The sequence below is a fragment of the Carassius auratus genome, chromosome 49, assembly GCF_003368295.1.
Source record: "Carassius auratus strain Wakin chromosome 49, ASM336829v1, whole genome shotgun sequence".
NCBI classification, from domain to species: domain Eukaryota; kingdom Metazoa; phylum Chordata; class Actinopteri; order Cypriniformes; family Cyprinidae; genus Carassius; species Carassius auratus.
In genome coordinates this window covers 11,522,850-11,544,896 of record NC_039291.1, presented here as the reverse complement: position 1 = coordinate 11,544,896, position 22,047 = coordinate 11,522,850, and the positions used below count along the sequence as shown (strand labels likewise).

Below are 22,047 nucleotides of genomic sequence, written 5' to 3'. Positions count from 1 at the left end.
GCAGATTCAAACCCGTTTCCGGAAGAAGGCTGGGCGCGAGATTCGGCGGGATGGACAAAAAATGAAACAGAATGAGAGGAAAAACCCACGCGCTGAGAACACAGTTCAGAGTGACAGTACAGAGGGGTGTGTGCGCGGTCAAGGCGGGCAAGACCATCACATAGAGTTATATTTATAGACTTTTTACCATTTTGAGATCGCATTGGAAATATTCTTTTTTTTACTTCTATTATTTAATAACAAGTATTTTGAAAGGACGTTTTACGTTGTCATATTTATTGCATAATTGCTCTCGGGGATGTGACTACGGATCTGAAGCTTTTCACGGAAAATAGTCACGTGTGACAGTAGCATGTGTGGATAATATCAGCTGTGGGTTCTGATTTCAAGAAGAATTGCAACATTGGATGTTTTAAAGAATCTTCCCTTTGAAAAGAACTGGACTTAGACACAGTTGTCATGGCCAATATGAAGTCTCGCAGGTGAGTTTATGGATCTTATTCACTGCCTTGTAAACTTAATCAAAATCACACGAATAAGAACTATTTTAGATGTCTTATGAATTGTGTGCAAATGTACAGATCCTATGTTGATGTTATGTTTTGAACTTACATAACATCGGGAGATCGTGTAGATTGTTTATATCTGGAGTTTTCAAGATGAGTTCTTTGTGTCACAGCAGAAATTGCTATGGAAACAGTAAAGCTCAAGAGTAATTAAAAATTTAATTGCACAATATCATCTAAAACGTTAATAAATATTGATATTTGGTTTGATATGACAGTCCGATCCCTGTGACGTATCATGTTGCACCTGCTGACCCACAAGGTTGATCACGATCACAAGACAGTAAAACACACACATACACATTTATTTATTTATTGCTGTCATGTACAATCGTATTTCCTCATGCTAAATGTCATTTGTCAAACCTTTTTTAAGTAAATTATTGTGTTAGCCTCAATGCTAGCGGTTAGGCTAGCTGTCCCCTATTGAAAAGTACAGCCGGAGTGTACTAGCATGCTAATCGGCTATTTCATAATATCTAAAGTAAATTTGGTCCAAAAATTAAACGAGTGCAAGTGGATTATGGTATTAAATGAAACAACTGTGCCCTGCTGCATTTATAGGTCATTACATAATAACAATATAATTAGACCATCAATATTTAGTTATAAAATAGGTTATAGAAGCAGATCGTGAATATTTGTATCTTACTCTTTGTATAAATGTACATGTTTGTTATACTTTTATATTCAAATACATTTTCTGAAAAGGTATAAAGTCTATGATTCAGCTTAATTTGATAAGGAAGGAAAGCATTTGCCATTTACAGTACTATAGTCACTAATATATAACCTTTATAAAAATGTAGAGGTAAAAAAGAAGCTTTGTTCTACATATAAATGTGTATTTGAGTTGTAACTAAAGGACTAGTATATTCATTTTGTGCGTAATGTTTGACACACGAGCACTTATTCACATCTAGTTTGGTTTATAAAACTGTCCGACTCCGATTTTCCAAACGTGGATGTTTATAAGGGAAGGTGACCTACAACACCAAAAAAAAATTGGTTATTTATGGATGAATGGAGATTTTAATGTTTGTGGTACTGGTATTTTTTATTATTTTATTTTTATTTTATTTTAATGTAAAAATACGTTTGAAAAATGCGAATGAGTTTTCTGTAAGGCTCATGTTTAAGGGTAGGCTTAGTGTTGTTTGTACTGTATAAAAACCATTATGTCTATGGAAAGACCCCATAAAACATGGAAACCCAATATGTTCATGCATGTTTGCATTCTCCCTTGTCCTCTCTTTGTTGCTATTAAATCGGGGGTTAGTAAATTTATGTGTCACATTTTGATGGAAGATATCTGAATGTCATTTCAAAAAACAAGATCAGCTGCAGGCCTTAATATGACAGACTAGAATTGTAGTTTGTCCAGATCCTGTTTGTGCATTTCCACTGGCAATGAATTACTATGGCCTGCCTCCTGACTGAACGAAGCACGCAGATCACCACTGAAGCAAACCAAGTCACCACTGAAGCAAAACAAATCACCTCTGAAGCAAAACAGGCTTGTGCATCACCTCACCCCTTCCTTGAGGGTGGAGATCATACTAAAGCATACTTCTTAAATGAAACGCTTCTTTCATCGGGTGGCTTGTAATACTGAGAGCCAATGTTTCAATGCTAAATATGCAGACTGGCAGCTAGAAGGATTTTGGACTTCCATATTTGTACCGCTTAAGTCAAAGTTGGACTAAGGCCTAATAATACACCTAAACACATTTCCTCACAACTTTAGACATTACAGAAAGTCATTCTGGTAGAATGTGCCATGCATACTTCTTAAATGATAAGACTTCCTTCTTCCTTTCTTGCTCTTTTAGAAAATCTTTCAGTTCTGGAGCAAATAAGGCTTGAGCTTGGTTTATGTTGACAGTCACTATTAGCATCGGATAAATGATTTTCCATCTAGTTTGTGCTCTGGTATCCCAGGGAGAATTAACTACCCAGTGCATGGTGTTGATTAAAAACTGTCTACCTCACTGCGTTGGTGAAATGTAACCAGGCAACAAAGCATTCCTATAGACTGAAGTCTTGGGCAAAGTAATTGTCAGTTTGATTTACTTGTATGGACATGACTTGAATTAAAATGTTTGGATAATGGAATAAAATAATATTTAAATAAACATAAAAATTAAAATGCAAACTAATGCACTGGAATAATTTGAATAATGCTTGAATTCACTTTTGTAGCTTGCATTGCCAACTTGCAGAGTAACTAATTACACCCAGGAATGTCCTGTTTAACGAGCTGGCTGCTTTTCTAAACTGTTTGCATCTTGTATCTACAGATGAGTGCTCAAGCTTGTCTGCTCAACGGTTTGTGTCAGACAGACAGTTTGAGAGCAATGGCTTCTGTAAGACAATGTTTGTCCAGTTAGACAAAGTAGAAAACTCAGATTTACTCTTCCTCTTCTATAATATCTGTTTGTGTTATATGGCTGCAGTGAAGACGAGGATGATGAACGTCATTCTACAGACCCTGACAGCAGAGACTCCAAGAATTCCAAAAAGACCCTGTGCAAAATTAAATGGTCCCGGGATGAGGTACTTTATGCATGAATTTTTATGCTAATTCTAATTCTTCTACACAGAATAGCATTCAAAAGTTTGGGGTCAGTGCATTTATTTATTTTTTCAGAAATTAGTACTTCTATTCGGCAAGGATGCAATCAGTTGCTTAAAAGTGACAGTAAAGACATATTTAAATATTTCAATTTCATATAAATGCTGTTCTTCCGAACTTTCCTTTATTAAAGAATCCTGAATATAAATGTATCATTTCCACAAAAATATTACTACATTTTTATCAAATAAATGCTGTCTTGTTGAGCATAAGGGACTTCTTTCTTACTGACCACAACCTTTTGAATGACCGTATATGATATTTAGGTTTCAAATGGGATTATTCTTGGAAGCTTCTTAGGTTTCTATGATGAAACAGGAAGGGGTGGGGTATTACAAAAGTGCTGTTAGTTTTGCTGTAACAGCTTGCTAGTTGTGTCTGAGATGGAAAACCTGATGAAATCTCTTTCATGCACAGGATGAGAAGCTGAAGAAGCTTGTTGAGCAACACGGAACTGATACTTGGAAATTAATCGCCAATTATTTCCCAGTAAGTAACTTGCTGTATCAGATTCTTAATCATTACTCCTGAAAGTATTTTTAAAACGTGGCTGGAATATTCTAGTGGCGCTATGAAATGATTTATTTTATTATTTCACATACATATAAATTTTTCTGAAGGAGGCAGTTCTCAGAAGTATAATTTAAAATATTTTTTTTATTATACTTATGAAAAACTATATTGTATCATACTATACTATTTTACTATAAAAACACCCAAAAAGCCACATATCAAGTTCTTTATATATATGTTTACACCCAAAAGTACAATTACTGTCGAAATACTAGATAGAATTTCAGTGGAACTATTGTAAAATGTATGTTGTATTGTTAGTGACAGGCCTGTGTGTTAGTAAAAATGTTATTATAGGTGTACTGTAGGTGTATTAGCTGCAGGTGTTGATGTGGGATTTTGTTGCACTCCGACAGACAAGGACAGATGGTCAATGTCAGCACCGTTGGCAAAAGGTGCTCAACCCGGAGCTGGTGAAAGGACCCTGGACAAAAGAGGAGGATCAGAGGGTAAGATGAGCCGGGTGCTCTGTGTCTTCAGAGGAAGACGGATGACAGATTTGGGCGGGGTTTGATGATCTCATAGTCTTGATTCTGAGTTTTAGAGTGTAAAATTTGTTGTCCTCCTCCTCTACTACCAAAAGAACTGAAAGCTTTTGCTGCAGTATCCTACAACACACTGTTTAGAAGTTGCATGACACCATTCCAAAAGAAATTTGGACTTTTGAAATGTTTTTGAAAGAAACCTCTTATCCATTACTCCAATCTTTAGTGTCACTTGTGTTCTGATCATCTGTTTTGCATCTCAACAGGTTATTGAGCTGGTTCATAAGTATGGGCCCAAACGGTGGTCAGTGATTGCCAAGCACTTACAGGGCCGCATAGGCAAACAGTGCCGAGAGCGCTGGCACAATCACCTCAACCCAGAAGTGAATAAATCCTCCTGGACCCAGGAAGAAGATCGTATTATCTATGAAGCTCATAAACGTCTGGGCAACCGGTGGGCTGAGATCTCAAAACTGCTTCCCGGACGGTAAAAAGCTGTATTTTATCTCAAAACCTATGCAGAATATAGAAGAAGAATACCAGAATGTCTGTGTAGGTCAAATAATGACCTTTACCTGACCGGACTCTTACAGGACAGACAACTCCATTAAGAATCATTGGAACTCCACCATGCGCAGGAAGGTGGAACATGAGGGTTACTTGCAGGAAGGCAGCAAGAGCTACAGCAGTGACCCTGGCCAGAAGAAACGCCCCAAATCCAGTCCAGCTGTGGAATATCAACATGACCAGAATCAAATGATCATGAGTGGCCAATCACAGGTTATAACACTCACAGTGATGCTGTGTTTGCATCAGTATTATATGTCATACTTATTTTTTCATACTTACATTAATTTACTTAAAATATATTTACAGTAATTTTATAGATTAGAGTTTATATTCAGGGATTAGAATTTATATATATATATATATATATATATATATATATATATATTATTATATTATATTATTATGTAATTGTATATGTATGTGTGTGTGTATGTGTAAAGACCTCTAACTAGCTTGCTCTATTCTTTTATTTTTTATTCTATCGGTTTTCTTTTTATTTATTATATTACTTAAAATCCCATGCTACATGTACTGTGTTAACCCAACTGAGACTTGTTATAGCACTTATATATCATTGCTCTTTTTGTTGTTTCTGATTGCTTCCACTGTCTTCATTTGTAAGTCACTTTGGATAAAAGCGTCTGCTAAATGAATAAATGTAAATGTAATGTATGTATGTATATGTATGTATATATATATATATATATATATATATATATATATATATATATATATATATATATATTAGGAGTGTAACAGTACGCAAAAATCGCGGTTCGGTACATACCTCGGTTTTAAAGTCACGCTTCGGTTCATTTTCGGTACAGTAAGGGAAAGAAATGCAAACATTAAACTGCAGGTTGTTTTTTACTATAAATTTTTGGAACAATTTGTTTACACTTTTTTTAAACACTTTTTAATAATAATAATAATAATAATAATAATACAAATATATATATATATATATATATATATATATATATATATATATATATTAAGTTCTCCACTAAATAAAAAAAAAGTATATATATATATTAAGTTCTCCACTAAAAAAAAAAAAAAAAATCTCAAACAAATATCACATAATAAAATATAATGAAAAATATAAATGAATAACTATGATTACAGTGCAGCATTACCAATCCCAGCTTGTAGGCCTGCTCATATATATATATAACTAAGTGTAAAGTGCAGCAACAACAGTTTCAGTTTTTAGACCTGCTCACTTCGTTATAGCGTTGGCCCGATCGGAATTAAGAGCAAAGGTCTGTTTAAATGCCGACGGGAGCTGCATTTGAATTGCAGTCATTTTTTTCCTGGTTGTAGTGATGTTCACACTCGCGTGATGCCTTTTGAAAACCTTAGAATCAGCTGCAGGGCGGGATTTGCACTGAACGTGGAGACTTCTGCCACTTAATATGTATGTACCTATGTTCTGCACACAAAATATTGCATTCAGTCATTTGTGCACTGTACCGAAAACCCTGTACCGAAATATGTCCGGGACGAATACACGTACCGTTGCTATATATATATATATATATATATATATATATATATATATATATATATATATATATATATATATATATCGGTCAGTATTATATGCATGCTATTTTCCCTTATTTTGACATTTAGATTAACTTTACATTATAATGTTGTGATGCCTGAATTCACTTGTAGCATTTAGTGTTTGGTATTTTATTTGGAATTTTAATATCAACCATTATTCTGACGATCATTTCTACTGAAGCTCTATTTATGCTTAATTCAATAAATATCAGATATGAAGTATTTAACATACAAGCTTCCATACTGTTTTTGATTGGCAGCCACCCAGATATCCATATGGTTCACAAGGTGGCCAGTGTATGGAAAACATCAATGGCGAGATGTCTAGCTTTATGTCGGTAAGTCCCATGGTGCAGTTCTCACAGCATGCTTCAATCTTCTCTATATCTCTTAACTTTCTGCTTTCTGAAGTCTGTTTGTCTTTTTTATTTGTATTAATAAAAAAAAAAATCAATCGTATCTGTTTGTGTTTAATTGTTTAATCTGCATGTGTGTGGTGTGGTGTTAAACTGCTCTTTATCTCCTAATTTCACCAATGCAACTTTACAAATTTGTACCCATTGTAAAATAGTTTTCGGAGCATATTGGCATTAATATAATGTAATTTCAAAGACCTAAAATTCATCTGAATCCTGAGTGGTTTTGCTTGGTGAAGTCAGGACCTCATAAAAGTCTCGTGAAATTGTCAGTAAAGTTTGTGTCTCGGTCTCTCTTTCCGCCTCTTCCCCCCGGTTCTTCTTCCTCACAGCCTTGCCATGACGACCCAGACAAAGAGAAAAGAATTAAGGAGCTAGAGCTGTTGCTAATGTCAGCTGAGAGTGAAGTCAGAAGACAGTCGGGCCCTCGTGTAAGAAACACTGTGTGCGCATAGAATAGTGCTCTATAGGTCCCATCGCCTTCCCTCATTCCCATCCTACTCCCCCCATACCCTCATTTCTAGCTGTGCTGCTCAGTAAATCCTTCCCGCCTTCACTGCCTCGCACCCTCCTTTGTGGTTTTATTAGCTAAAACTACAGTAAGTGACAGCTTTGAGGCATGAAAGCATGTTTTTTTTATCTTGGTTTTTTTTTATCTAATTTATTATTTGTAATATATTCTCTATACATATTTTACATTTTCTCATACTATACATATTTTCTACCATAGAAAATAGATCGCTTTTATTATTTGTTCAGTTAATATCATAAATGTTTACAAGAGAATTTAGGATATGGTCACAAAGTAATATTCACATATAAGTTAAGTAGTGTAGGTTTATTGGCTCAGATGTGTGTTAACTCCACTAACTTTTTTTTTTAATTATTCTTATTTTTCATAATCTCTCTCTCCTCACTGAGATGAATTTTTGGTTCTATACAGAATCCAGAGAGCTACTCCAGCTGGTCGGACAGCCTGCCTGATGATACTGTCACCACCACCACAGACAGTGTGGAGGACCGAGGGGTCGAGGTGCGTGGTTTAGAGGAGGGCCAGCCTGCTGCGATGCCTCTTCCTGTCTCTCCCAGCAAGTTCCTGGCTGCTGAGGCTACTGCTGTGCTGTCCACACTAGAGACCATCCCAGAGTTTGCAGAGACCATGGAGCTTATTGACTCAGTAAGTAGAGAATTACAAAAATATGGTATAATATGTATATATTATAGCATATTTTGATTATTTATGAAAATATATTATAATATTTCGGTTGAAAAATATATATATCCAATAAGGATATTCTTTTTTATTTTGACAGATTTATGTTATTGAATTAATAAAAAATAAACTTAGGTGAGCATTAGATGATGGAAAATAGGGGAAATGAGCATGCACAATTAAATATCAGTATTGACAAAAAAAATTTTTTGTTGCATTTGGTCTTGAATGTGTCACACCCTGTTCAACTTAAAAAAAAAAAATATGGTATTTATTTTAGGTTAGGTATGAAGTTATAAAAGATGTTATAGATTTAACATTTTCTATTTTTCCCAGTTGCCTTGTTAACAAGCATGCATATGTTTACTTGCCACCTAATGAAAAGTAAGGTATATGTTTTGATGCTCCAGGATCCTTTGGCCTGGAGTGATGTGACCAGCTTTGATCTCACTGAGGGAGGCCCCTCTCCAAAGTCCACTAACCCCACTGATGTTTGTACGACCCCGGAGAAGTGCACAGAAAGCCTGGCCTATCCAATAAATGCTCCTACTGTCCCAGCTATGAGCAGACAGTGTGCTGCAGTGAACCAGGGCAAGTCTGTGGCTCTTTCTAACACCTGCATGAACCGATTCAGCTCTCCACTACAGTCCATCACGAGAAAGAAGAGGAGAGAGAGAGGAGATCAGTCACCTGCAGATGAAAGGAGCTGTGCGTACATAGACAACAGTGGGAACTCACCAAAAAACACCCCGGTTAAAGGCCTCCCATTCTCACCCTCTCAGGTATGGCTAGATTTATAACACAAAATACATTTCAGGCCACAGAAATGTTTGAATTCATTAAAAACTTTTTCTTTTCTTTTTCTTTCCATTTAGTTCTTCAATGTGTCTGGTGGTGAGCCCTTGATCCTCGACAATCCAGCTCTTACATCCACTCCAGTGTGTGGACAGAAATGCCTCCTCAACACACCCCATCATAGAGAGACCACACCAAAACACCAGAAGGAGAATGCAGGGTCAGGCATTATTCTTCACCTCTGCTGTTTGAAAATATCGAGCTGACAATCTCAGAATCAAGAAATGACTAATACTATATTGTCTTCACAGATTCAGGACCCCGAAACTCCATAAGAACATCACCGTCCACACTCCAAGAACGCCCACTCCTTTCAAAAATGCCCTGGCCGCGCAGGAGAAGATGCACGGCCCGTTAAGAGTGGTGGTAAGTCAGAGTGAAATATAACTTTTGAAGCTGTGTCATTATTAAGAGGCCTACAGCTATATGGAAGAAAAGAAAAAAACATTTATATAAATATATAAGATTTTAACAGTCCCAAAAACTGGCTTCACTTGTCAATTTATTTGAATTTTTAAGTTAAATATTGACTTAATACTATAGGTTACATAAGATTCATGTGTTTTTATCTGTGCTTTGTGTGTTCAGCCCCAACCACTGGCACTTCTTGAGGAGGACATCAGAGAGGTTCTGAAAGAGGAAACCGGAGCTGACATCTTCACACAAGTCCAGAACCAGCCTCCGTACAGATCTTATGAGGTGCTGGCCACTTTCTTACATATTTGTTCTCACAGTCATTCAAATGGGTTTATCTTAAATGTTCAACAGTTTTCACCTAAACTTAACTCTTAAACTGAACACTAGTTTTTCTTTTTAAACCGTGTCATTTGGGGTTCACAGCACATGGAAGCTCCTGCAAGGAAAGTGAGAAAGTCTTTGGTATTGGACAGCTGGGAAAAAGACTGTTTAAATGTACAGCTGTTTCCACAACAGCAGATTAACAACAATGGAGCGGTAAGGCCGTTATCATACTTTACAAACTAATAACATAATAATAATGATGCATCATTAGTATTTTTTTCCTTCTTGAGTTTGCAATGCTTTTGTTTTCCCCCTCCGCCTCTCTTGTAGTCTCGCAGTGACGACCTACTGACCAGATCCATGCTCATGATGCCATTGACAGAGAAAGAGGACAACTCTTGCCCTCCTGCAGCACTGAAGGATTCATTTTCCATAGTGCACTCCCTTAGCCCACAGGACAAGAGAGGAAGCATGACCCAAAGAAGCCCACCTTACCAAACACCCGCTCTGGTAATTCACTCATTTCACTCAGGAAAGATCCTGATAAGATATTAATCTGTTTATATCCATTATATCCACCACATAACTGACTCTCATTAACTCAATTCTCCTTAACAACAACAACAACACCTTGTCAAGCTCAAAAAAATGTTTACATATCCAGCAGGTCAACAGCGAGTGGGAAGCGGTGGTTTTTGGGAAAACGGAGGATCAGCTGATCATGACCGAGCAGGCCAGGCGTTACTTAAACACCAACCCCACCACCTGCATTTCCAGAGCTCTCGTCCTTTAAACTCCACTACTGCACTACAGCAACCTCCTCTTTTCCTCTATCACACCGACATTTAACCTCTCAGACAATCTGGTGTAGGAAACAGAAAACACTCACTATGATGTTTGCTAAACACCTGTTGACGTAACAATGTACCGCTTAAGAAAAAAACATTTATGGAAATGTACTCCTATGTAGTCCAATACGAATTGCATTAGATTTGCAGGATTTAGCTAACAGTATTTTAACAGTTATTTTTATCCATTTTTAGTGTGCTGATTTTAATGGCTGCTTTCAGTTAACTTTTTAAAGAAGGAATAAATCATATAATTGACATTTTTTCAGATTTTTAAAGCTCTTTTTTGAGGATTTTAGAGACTAAGGATAGGGGAGCACTGGCAGTGTTGCACTACTGTGGTGAATTGTTAGGGTGAGGAGCAGAGACAGTGTTGAGGAGTAACTGGAAAGCACTTGCAACGTATTCGTTTCCGCTCCAAACATAACAAAGGTTCCACCCCGATTACTTTATTTTATTTATTACATTTTTTTTATGAGTAGGACACTCACTGAATGTATTGTATAGCATGAATCTGCTAAGTTAACGTCTACTGGAAGGTACCTCGATCATCTTATTTTTGTGTTTTTTTCTTTTTTGCTCCAAAGTGAAGGTTGTTTAAATGAATTGTACTTGGAGAGGGGCATAAAATTGCTGATTTGCATGTTCGCAACTGAAGTATAAATCCAGCATTTTCGCTGCTTATGAAAATGTTCTCAGTTTAGCCAATATCATGTTTGGTATCGATATTAATGCATATGTTGCATTATGCATAACACGTTCCAAGAACAGATACGTAGGTGAGATTTGTTCATTAAGAGCTGTAAGTTCTATTTATTAAATCTTTACTAATTTATTTATTTTAAAGATATAAAGATAATCATTAATTCTATTTCTTTTCTGTTAAATATTTGACTACCTTCCATTACATATTTCTGATTTCAATAACACTGCCACTAATTTCTCGGACTGTACAGTAAATTGAAGATCCTTTCCAAGTTTCCGTCCGGTTTACACCAATTGGTTGACCATGAAAGTAGCAGCAAGCAGCATTCAACCTCCAAAATGTGGGGAAATTGCACTTTTTTAAAAATATTTTATGAATGTTGGTTCGTCATTAATATCTATCGTTTTATGCCCTCTGTCGTGTTTACATTTTGTTGAATGTGTTGATTTTTATCGGTGGCTAAATGTATTTACACATCATTAACACTGACATGTCAGGACGTCATCTGAAAGGGGAAATGGTGTAAATATAGTTTCTCTCTTCCACTTTTTAGCTCTGGAAAGGTTTTTGTAAGGTTTTGCTCGCTGCTACTGAGAGTTACAGCAGAAATAGACATAAGCACGATTGGCTGAAGGAAGTTTAGGACAATTGCTTTGCTCTCATACGAAGTGAAATGTTGAATGAAATGTCTTGCTTTAATATTTTACACTAAGAAGATCTCATGTAAAATAGTTTCAGGTTATTCACAATGATAAGTTAGTCTGAGAAAATGAAACACTAATGTTGAAGGATTTGGCAGTATTAGAGTTGCATTTTGGGTTTTAACACATTTGTCTTATTCAAATTGAGGAAAAAAAATTTTGTTAAAAGTTTATTTTTTGCTAATTGTAACCCAATATTGTAATGCAAAAACTGACCATCTGTATACATCTGTCCCTCATCATATCCATGTTACCGAGAGATTAATTTATATTTGGGTCACATAACATTGTGGATAACTGTTTAATGTCTTCATTCTACCGTCAGAATTTGTTGCTCTGTAGACTTGAGGGAAACAAGAATATGTAGCAAACTGACAAAGCAGCACACTTAATCTGACATACTCATTTCTCATGCAGTATGTTATGTATTTGACATTATTTTCTGCTGAACAATTATAACCTGCTTCATTGATATTACAACCAACTCACCAATAGTCATGTTGTCATTCACATACCTAAAAATAAAAAATATGCTCTTCAAAATGTGCCATTTGTGTATCTTTCTTTATTGGTTGTGGCTTATTCTCTGAAACTGATTCAAACAGTATTTAACTTTTTGATTGACAGCACTTCCATCCTTCCCAGGACCAAATTTTTCATCTAATAATCACCTTCTTATTCATGTCACACTGCAAAAGGCCTCAAAGAGTCCTGTTCTCTTCTGAAAGCCAGGTGTTTACTGCAGTAATGGAAGTTGACGGCTAGCCGCTGTCACTGGGCCAGGGGGGTGCCTCAATCTCTGCCCTTGGTGTCCGTGGACCCACACCCTCCCTGAACAACACAGCTCTCCACAGGTCAGCTGCTCTCTCTAAAGAGGCCCACTCGCCCATGAAATAATGTCTTTTGGCTCTATTGTTCTGCATGTCTGTTGGTTTTGCAGGCCCATTCACTCAATTTCCCCTGAATAGAGGGGCACAAGGCCCCACTGACATGCCTTCTGCTGCTGACGGCCATTACAAGCCTATAACACATGTGCTCTTATATGTTGTTTTTTTTTTTTTAAGAGAACACTTTGCTATTGATTTTTGTAGATGGTCAATGCAGGCTTGAGAGATGTCAAAGGACCATTGGGAATAAATTGGTTGCCTGGTTTTGGCTTTTGTACAGTGCACCGTGTGCTTTATGGCTACTGAAGCCATTTTGGCTCAACGCAAAACAAACACCTGTTGTATTCTCTGACAGTGATGTGTAAATTTAGAAACAACTTTAATCTTTAGGTTGAATCCAAGCTTTGATTGATGTGATTATTGGTCTATGAGTAGAAAAAAAAACTGCAATTACTGGCTGGCTTATTTATGTGTACTATTTACTGGTGGCTTTATGTATTTTGGATGTGTTTCAAGAAGAAGTTTAAAAAATATATATATATATATATATATATATATATAAACACCTGGGAATAGAATACATTGTCTATAGTTAATCACGGGTCTAAAATATTGTTGTAAATTTATTTTCAAATTGTATTAATTTATATCAAGATTAATTACCTTTAAAAATATTTATCCAGTAATAACAAACGAACGGAAAAGGCATGGAAATTCAAATGCTAACCACCTTTTATCATGAAGAATCTACAGCAACACAATGAAAAAAACAAAAAAACATTTTAATAAATTTTTATAATTTCCAGAGTGAATGTGAATTTTAAGTTTTTATTAATGAGTATACTATATATATATATATATATATATATATATATATATATATATATATATATAATGACAAGAACATCTGTGTTCTAATTTACAGCCAAACAACTCTTATGAACTGGTTCTTTTTAGTGAATCGGTAATACAGCTCAGGAAATCCCAATCGAATCACGAACAAATAACTCTTCTGAGTCAGTTCTTCTAATGAATCACTCAAATAGACCGGCAAACTTGCGAGTTCCCGGCGCTTTGTATAGGTATGATGAACCCTTCACTAAATGAACTCACTGAATTTGGAAATTTTATTTTAATTTGATTTGAATCAACACTACTCACCCTTTAAGTTGTTCCATAACTGTTGACTTTCTTCTGAAAAATGTTGGTAACCAAAACGATTTGGTTATGCACTGTATGGACAAAAGAACATAGACATTTCTTAAAATATCTTTTATGTTCCACAGAGGAAAGAAAGTTATACAGATTTGGAGTAAATTATGAAAGAAATTTGGGGTAACTGGGCCCATCAAACATAAATTGAACCAATACTGACTGATATGAAAGTATTCTCTGAAAACCCCCACAGGGAAAGAACCTATATGAGGATATATGTGGATATATGAAACCTATATGCAGTTGATATGCACATATATTCTGCATATATACAGCATATGTGCACATATGAAACCTATATGCAGTTTATATGCATATATATGTTGCATATATACAGCATATATGATATATTAATGCAGAACAGAACATTTTTATTCGCAAACATGTCTGTATATGTACAAATCGCTGCACAATCATTTAATCCCTAATCAAATTGAAAGGCATATGTTTGTGATTCATAAAATACATGTATAAAATTGATGTAGCACATTGATATTTTTGCATTTTGAGTCTAATTTCATCCCATAGTTTTCCTATATTATATGTTATATATTATATTATATGTATATATATTACATGCATATATATGTACATATAATATAAGAAAACGGCCAATTTTATATATGTAACATATATTAAAAAACTGTATCAAACATATATTAAAACATATATGTTTATATAGGTTCTTTCCATGTGGGACTGACAAAACCATCCTGACTGCATATCGGTCACTTTTTTTCCTAATGTTATTTTTTATTTTAGATGCAATAATGATCTAATATATGTAATAATATACAATATATGATCTATATATAATCTCTTGAGTGGGAATATAGCACCATGCACTCTTTGCATGTATGTGTGTGTGTGTGTGTGTGTTTTAGAGGTGTCCCAGTGGAGCATGTGGTACAGAACTATCCTGTGAAGCCCCTCCCTTGGGTCTGTGTGCGCATTGGCTGCCATTGTGTGCAGTAGACAGCAGATGGTAGGCTATCGCAGCAGTGACAGACCCAGTCATCTGGCAGGCACCCACAGTTCAGGCGGGAAACCCAGGCATGGTGCTCCACTGCCAAGTGTGCCCATTAATTTAGGTCAGTCTTTCCACTGGTTATGACTGCCTGACTGCTGAGAGGATGGACACTGAGCTGGCCAGGCACATAGCTATACTGTAGAAGCCTGTTATAAATAAACTCATTTAGATCATTTTTGAGTTCGAGAGCAAAAGGGGCCCTGTCAACAAACAGAGGCCTATAGTGTGCTGTGTACTGTGTTCATATACAGTGTACTTATGAATGATTCTGCTGTCCACATAGTTTAGTATGGAAGCCTGTCTCTGTCATAAAATAAAAATATAAAAAGGTCATTGCAACTTTTTATTTTACAATTCCCACATCTCATAATTTTAAGTTATGTTGAAATGTATTCTTTCTCAGAATTGCGAGTTATTTCTTGCAATACCTTGCAATTTTGCGTTTTATCTTGTAGTTCTATTTTTTTTTATCCTGCATTTTCATATCAAGTTTCTTAAAGTACTACTCTGAATTTTCTCTGTTCTATCTTTCATCCCAGAAATATCGTCTATGACTACAATTCTGATTTTTTTTTTTCTAAAAATCCATGAGTTTTTATTTCTTTCGTGGACAAAAGGATCTGTCAGTGTTACAACATGCATATTTCCTTCAAGAACTGTTCTTGGTACATTCAATTTCATATTATTAGTGCACAAAATCATATTACGTTCACAAAATGCATTTTGTGATTTTCAGGGGAAAAAAAAGACTAAGAATTGCAAGATACAGATATACACATAAACAATAGTAAGTATAAACAATACAGAGAATTCAGAATTACAAGTTAACTCAAACTTATTCCATAACCACTCAATTGCGAGAAATAATGTCAGAATTGTGAGATGTTAAAACATAACTGTAAGATATAAACTTCTAATTGTGAGAAATAAAGTCAGAACTGTGAGCTAAAAAGTCGCAATTACTTTTCTATTCTGGAGCAGAAATTGGTGCTTCCATATTCTAGACTCTGCTCTGCTAATGGAACAGGATGCAACTCCAAAAGTGGTCTAAACCAGATTTTTTCTTGTTTGAATGGGCTGTCCTGGTGAGGAGACACCTGGTGAATGGGTGGTGGTTGAGGACACTGTGTTCTATGGGTGGGGCAGATCGAAGTCTTTCTCCAGATGAACAGCTGCTCCTCAGGTGAGCTGCAGGCCACATGCTGCAAGATGAACACTGAGCAGACTGACTGTATGCATGCTTTTTGTGTTCTCATTTACTCTTTTGCAGTTTTGAAGGTTCTGAAGTGCAGTAGCACATCAATATGACAACAACAGTCAATGCATCAGTGGATTAGGATTACTAAGGTTCTGTAAGAGCCCTGTATAAGGGTCCAGGAGAAAGCTGAAGTCATTGCGGCCAGTAAGCCAAGATTAACAGATGGCCAAGGCATCTTAAAAACTGAGAGAAATCAGTTACTGGGGCTGATTCAAAGGAAACAGAAGCAAAATGTTAATCTTAAAATATATATGGCAAGCATGATGAGCACTTCAAACTTAAGTGCAAGGATTGCATTTTCTAGAAAAGTCAGACTGGTCAACAGGAAGATAATTATTGCTGCTACATTAAATACATGTCAGTGGTTGAGAAGTTGGACGTTTATTGATCAGACTTTTTCTGTGCCACTGAACAGCACCAAAGCAAGAGATAAATTGATTATTTTTATTTAGTTTTTATTTGTATTCACAATATAAAATTTATTCTATTCAATATATATATTTAATGTAACTAATATTTAAAAATAAAAATATATTATTTTTTTAATATATTTATTTAACACTTAAAACTGTGCAACAATATTTATCATGACCTTGAGTCATCAAGCGCATTTATAACACTATTTATGCAAAAAAAATATGTCTGCCTGAATTAAAAGACTAAATTCTGAAAATATCTAATGATCATTACTTCAGTATTATCTAGTTCAAGACTATGTAGCATTTTGCTTATTTTTATTTTTATTTTTTATATTAGTATTACAAATGCGCCAACTACCTTTACAACTTTTAACATTAAGACTATTGATTAAACATTATTATGATTAATTCTGTCTAAATGAAAATATATTTCTGTTACGTTTGGTACATTACATGCTCCTTATACCAAAAGATGACATCTAGTATTCTTTGAATTATGAAAGAAAATAATTGCCTCCAGTCTCCCCCCAATATATCACAGGACTGATAATGAGTTATTAAGAATAGGAATTAAGAATACACATTTCCAATCTAAAACAGCTACTGTACTACTTCTCCTGTGCCTTAATGAGTCATTCACTCAGCATCAGAAGCCCAAATGGTGGCCCCTGCAGTGGCGAATCCTATGGTGCTTGGACAAGATCCTCTGGAGCACGCTGGGAGAGCTGTGTGCCTGGGCCTCACGTCTGACTGCCAGCAAAGCGCCCTCCTCCCTATCGTCCCCCCCAGGGGACTTGTAGCCTGCCTCTGCTGGGGAACACAAAGAGGAAACAACAAACACAAAGGCCCTGTTTATTCCCAATGACCCAGATTCCAGCGCTTTGACGAGGGGAGACAAGTGACAGGCTGTTCAGCTTTGGTCCAGGACCATCACCAATCAAAGGACCACGGTGTGGTTTAATCTGCCACACCTTGACCGCTCAAAACAGGGTCTTGACAAGAACCCAGAGAGTCACCACATAGGAATTCACACCGGTGAAAAGTGTGAAATTGCACTGGCAGCGTTGTTTTATTGGTTGAGTAAATGCATGAAATGGCTTACTATTGAATTATGAATTGGATACAAACAGGTTTGCTGCACAACTACCGTCTAAAAGTTAGTAATAATTACGTTTTTGAAAGATGCCTCTTATGCTCACCAAGCCTGCATTTATTTGATCAAAAATATTGAAAAACAGTAATACTGTGAAATATTCTTACATTAATTTATTATTATGTATTAATTTATTATATATATATATATATATATATATATATATATATATATATATATATATATATATATTACATTTATTCCTGTAGCAAAGCTGCTAAGCAATTATTCCAGTCGACAGTCACATGACTCTTTAGAAATCATTCTAATGTGCTGATTTTAATTTTTTTTATTATCAATGTTGAAAACTTTATATATATATATATATATATATATATATATATATATATATATATATATATATATACACACACACACACACACACACACACACAAACACACAATGCTGTTTTGAATTTTTCTATTCATCAAAGAATAAAAAAAAATTGTAATTGTAATTGTAATATTTAGCAGCACAATTATTTGCAATATTGATAACAGAGAACTATTATTAATAATTCAGCACCAATAATAATTGATTTTGCACTAATTCAGCATTATGCAGAATATTCAGCTTTGCCATCACAGAAATACATTTCATTTTAAAATAAATTAAGATACAAAACAGGTCTTTAAAATAGTAATGATATTTTATAAATAATATTTTTTAAATAATATTTTTTTAACTGTATTTTTCATCAAATATAAGCCTTGATTTGAAAAGAACACTTTTTTCAACAAAAAAAATTAAATATACAAATGTTAATTATTCCTAACTTTTGACTGGCAGTGAATATAATATTCATACAAGCCATCAGGGAGGGTCCATTGTGCAAGAATTGATCAGGCCTGGTGTTCATTCTGTGTGCATTGTTAGCTAATGAGCTATGAGCCACCTGTTTAGGGAGTGTGATGCTGGGACGGGGAGCAGCTGTGTGTGTCGTTGGGGGTCTATGGTATAAAGAGCTGTAATTTGCAGACTCATTATGTATAATGGCAAACTCAGCCCTTGTCCTCCCTCAGGATCACTGCCATTCTTAGTGAGCGCTCCCCTCTAGAAACAATGTCACCCTCACCGAGTCTCATCTCATCGCAGTGAGTTACCACCCTCTAGTGGACAGATTATGAATTACATATATGATGGCTCAGATATAAATTAAATAATTTAATTTTAAAGACACTCTGTGATAAAAATAAAAAACACTTGCTGTCCATTATAAATGTGCTGTTGAATTCAGATTCACCGAGAGAAAGCCCTCTGTTTCCATATCTGTTTTTTTAATGCTCCTCACAAATTCAGAGCTTCTTGCTTCTTGTTATGCTGTGTTTTGATATACACCATTACAAATATTGCAATACTCTGTAGACACAAATATTAGATCAGATTTGTAAAACAAATTATTCAAATATTTCGAAGCGCTTGTGCAAAAACAATCTTCATACTTGGTTTTGATTATAAAGTGTAAAGTAGATATATGCAAATATACAATATAAACTTGTGGTTTGAGCCCAGTTACAACGTGTATCTTCTTAATCTCACATGGTGTATCAATAAACACCCTGCATCCTCAGAACAGCAGTGCTAGTGATTTTGGCATTAAGTGTGCCCTATATTTCTGCCCATTGGGGTGGCGTTTTTCTGTTATGATTGTATGACTAATGCTGCTCTATGAACCTGACAGCAGTCAACAGATGGGTACTTCCCCTCCCAAAGCCCCCAGCTCATCAGAGATGGTGTCTGTGGTCAAACACCATCCATCAACTCAAGAACTAGTTATTCATTTGTTTAGAAAGAGCCACCAACTCTGCAGACCCATCAACATTTTTAACATATGGTGTCTTGTTTCTCACTTGGTGGATGGTGAGAGTATTTAAGGTCATTAATTAACATCAAATTACTACATCATAATAGTTGCTTATAATCTATCAAAAATGACAACAAATCCAGAAATAAATGTTTAGGGGGAGTTTCAATTTAGCACGGTCAAATCATGCATGGTTATATGCAACGTCATTGTAGTACATTTAATAATAATTATAAAAAATGTAAAAAGCTTTTTTAACTAATGCAATTAAACATGCATTTAGATGAATTTCATGCATGTACCTACAGACTGAAAAATAAATGATATTTATTCTGCGGAAACAAATAATGTAAAAATAACCAGAAATGAACAAATGCAAGAAATAAGAAATTAGAAGAATTATATGAATGAATATATCTAATTTTTTTTTGTTGCACTTTTTATATTATATAAATAAAAAATGCAACTTTATACATAAAAGTAGTTATTTTTAAATGGTAGTATAACGTAATTTAAGATTGTATTCAAGCAGAATGATTCTCATTATTGTATTGCAGCACACATAATGAGTACGTTTTTTATTTTTTTTATTACTTTTTGGCCAAAATATGACCTCCAATCTTATGTTCTTCACAATATTCAACCAAGATTAGATGACGTATCAGAAAGGATTTTTTAATTTATTGTGAAATCACTAATATGAATAACAGCTGATGATAATAAATCAATCATTCATGTAGAAAACAGTCCAATTTTTTATTTCAGTCAAACACTACACTCGTGTTTTTTAATAAAAACTGCCAGTCCAGAATGAAACCACATAATGAATGCAATCAAACTGTGGCTGTATATGACACATGACTGGTTGACATCACATTCACAATATACATTTAGGATTTTACAATATATATATTAGAAGTCCATACTGCTGCAGATTTTAGTGCTTTCCTTAGGTTATCATGGAATTTCCCGCCAGAGGCCGTGGAGATCTTGGCGACCTGACGGCTCGTGCCAGCTCTGCTTTGGACTGCCGAGGGGTGGGTGCGAATCCAATGCCTGGTACCTTGATCTTCTGAGCTCTGGCAATGTTCTTGAGTCTGTTGTACTCATTCTTGGCCACCCGCTCCTTCTTGGCTTCATTCCTTTTAGAAAACTGGTCCTCATTGGGATCTGATTTCTCTGGGACCTCGATCAACCATTCCTTGGTGTCATCTTTGGCACGCTTGTATCCCCATCGCCTCCTTCATTCCTTATGAACTTCATCCCAGACCAAGTTGGTCTTCTTTTTCTTCTGAATGCCTTTCAGTTTGGCAAACTGTTCCCATTTTGTAGGAGGCTTGGCTTTTCACTGGGTAATAGAGTGGTTGGATCTGGTAGCTTGGCTACGATGATTTCTTCAACTCTTTCTGTCGGAAGTTTCCACATTTCGTTGAATACCTTTTAACTTTTCAGCCTCGTCTCTGTCGGCACGTCTTCTCTGCTGCACGAACCCATTTTGGTTTTAATGAGACAATGTGGTTTTCCCACGTGCTGCTGCAAGAAGAAATACTTTGTCAAAATAAGAGACCTGAAAACTTACTCAGAAGAGTAAAATTATTTGTTTGAAATAAGTTTAAACAAATATAAATGTAATATTTTTTCCATATAAAGTTTTAGAAAACAATAATATCTAATATAATAAAGTCTACGTATTATTTTGACAAGGTTAAGTACGGTACGTAAACCGACACGGTTGAGCTCTGCTTCATCGGCTCTGTGGCGCAATGGATAGCGCATTGGACTTCTAGGTTAATCACTGAGGTTATTCAAAGGTTGTGGGTTCGAGTCCCACCAGAGTCGAAGTTTTTGTTTTCAGAATCGATGCAAATGGCCATATTTCAGAAGTTACCTGATCGTCGGAAATATGATTCAACCAATCACGGCTCAGTGATTCACTGATAATGTGTGAATCTCTGAACGTATTTTGGAGCGTTACGTTCGATACTTACGACCAAATATTACATATATTTATGTTTTTCACTTCTATGTGTATATGTTAGGGTTATTTAACGTTTGAAGAACAATAAAATAGTGTTAGTCGAGAAACATTTATTGTAAAAATTGTATCTTTAATGTGGAGACGAATGCAAAATTGCTTCTTGTATTTAGTTTGGTTTTAGAATCGTTATATATATATATTTTGTTTGTGTCATGTGCTATTGTGTTTCATATGTTGGCCAGGTGCTGTAGACGCCACTTTGTGTCAAAAAAAAAAGAGAATCAAATAAAAATATGTTCTATTGTTTTTGGCTACTGTCTGCAAAAACATATATCTTGGGAAATTACAAATTATATTAGAAATGCAGATCTGTTTTTTTTTTTAATTGTACAAATAAGATGATTTCTAACTGAACTAAACA

At 35.3% G+C, this 22,047-nt stretch overlaps 1 protein-coding gene, 1 non-coding gene and 1 pseudogene across 5 annotated transcripts; 2 read left to right on the top strand and 1 right to left on the bottom strand.

The window, feature by feature from the left end:
- The first annotated feature begins 52 nt into the window (after window positions 1-52).
- LOC113066227 (myb-related protein A-like) lies at window positions 53-12,415 on the top strand. Of its 4 annotated transcripts, none has more exons than XM_026238033.1 (16): window positions 53-482; window positions 3,023-3,122; window positions 3,619-3,690; window positions 4,131-4,223; window positions 4,526-4,746; window positions 4,853-5,039; window positions 6,662-6,739; window positions 7,150-7,248; window positions 7,761-7,994; window positions 8,420-8,812; window positions 8,906-9,045; window positions 9,137-9,251; window positions 9,474-9,584; window positions 9,726-9,839; window positions 9,957-10,136; window positions 10,294-12,415. In XM_026238033.1, exons 1-16 carry the CDS (start codon window positions 460-462, stop codon window positions 10,417-10,419), a joined length of 2,286 nt encoding a protein of 761 aa, XP_026093818.1. In that variant the 5' UTR covers window positions 53-459; the 3' UTR covers window positions 10,420-12,415. The 4 variants fall into 4 exon arrangements, with proteins under 4 accessions (XP_026093818.1, XP_026093817.1, XP_026093819.1 ...); XM_026238032.1 differs by having other exon boundaries at window positions 54-482; window positions 10,291-12,415; XM_026238034.1 differs by having other exon boundaries at window positions 55-482; window positions 8,441-8,812; window positions 10,291-12,415.
- A 7,803-nt stretch (window positions 12,416-20,218) lies between these two features.
- Window positions 20,219-21,396, bottom strand: LOC113065913 (ribosome biogenesis regulatory protein homolog; annotated as a pseudogene).
- Window position 21,397: 1 nt separating this feature from the next.
- On the top strand, window positions 21,398-21,487 carry trnar-ucu (transfer RNA arginine (anticodon UCU)). The gene is given in 2 exon segments: window positions 21,398-21,434; window positions 21,452-21,487. It is a non-coding gene; the product is annotated as a tRNA-Arg (tRNA).
- Window positions 21,488-22,047: the final 560 nt, after the last annotated feature.

Coding starts and splice junctions, on each gene's coding strand:
- LOC113066227 (XM_026238032.1), top strand. CDS start 460: ATGGCCAATATGAAGTCTCGCAG. Junction 3,123..3,618: donor TTAAATGGTCCCGGGATGAG/GTACTTTATGCA, acceptor TTTCATGCACAG/GATGAGAAGCTGAAGAAGCT. Junction 3,691..4,130: donor TAATCGCCAATTATTTCCCA/GTAAGTAACTTG, acceptor GCACTCCGACAG/ACAAGGACAGATGGTCAATG.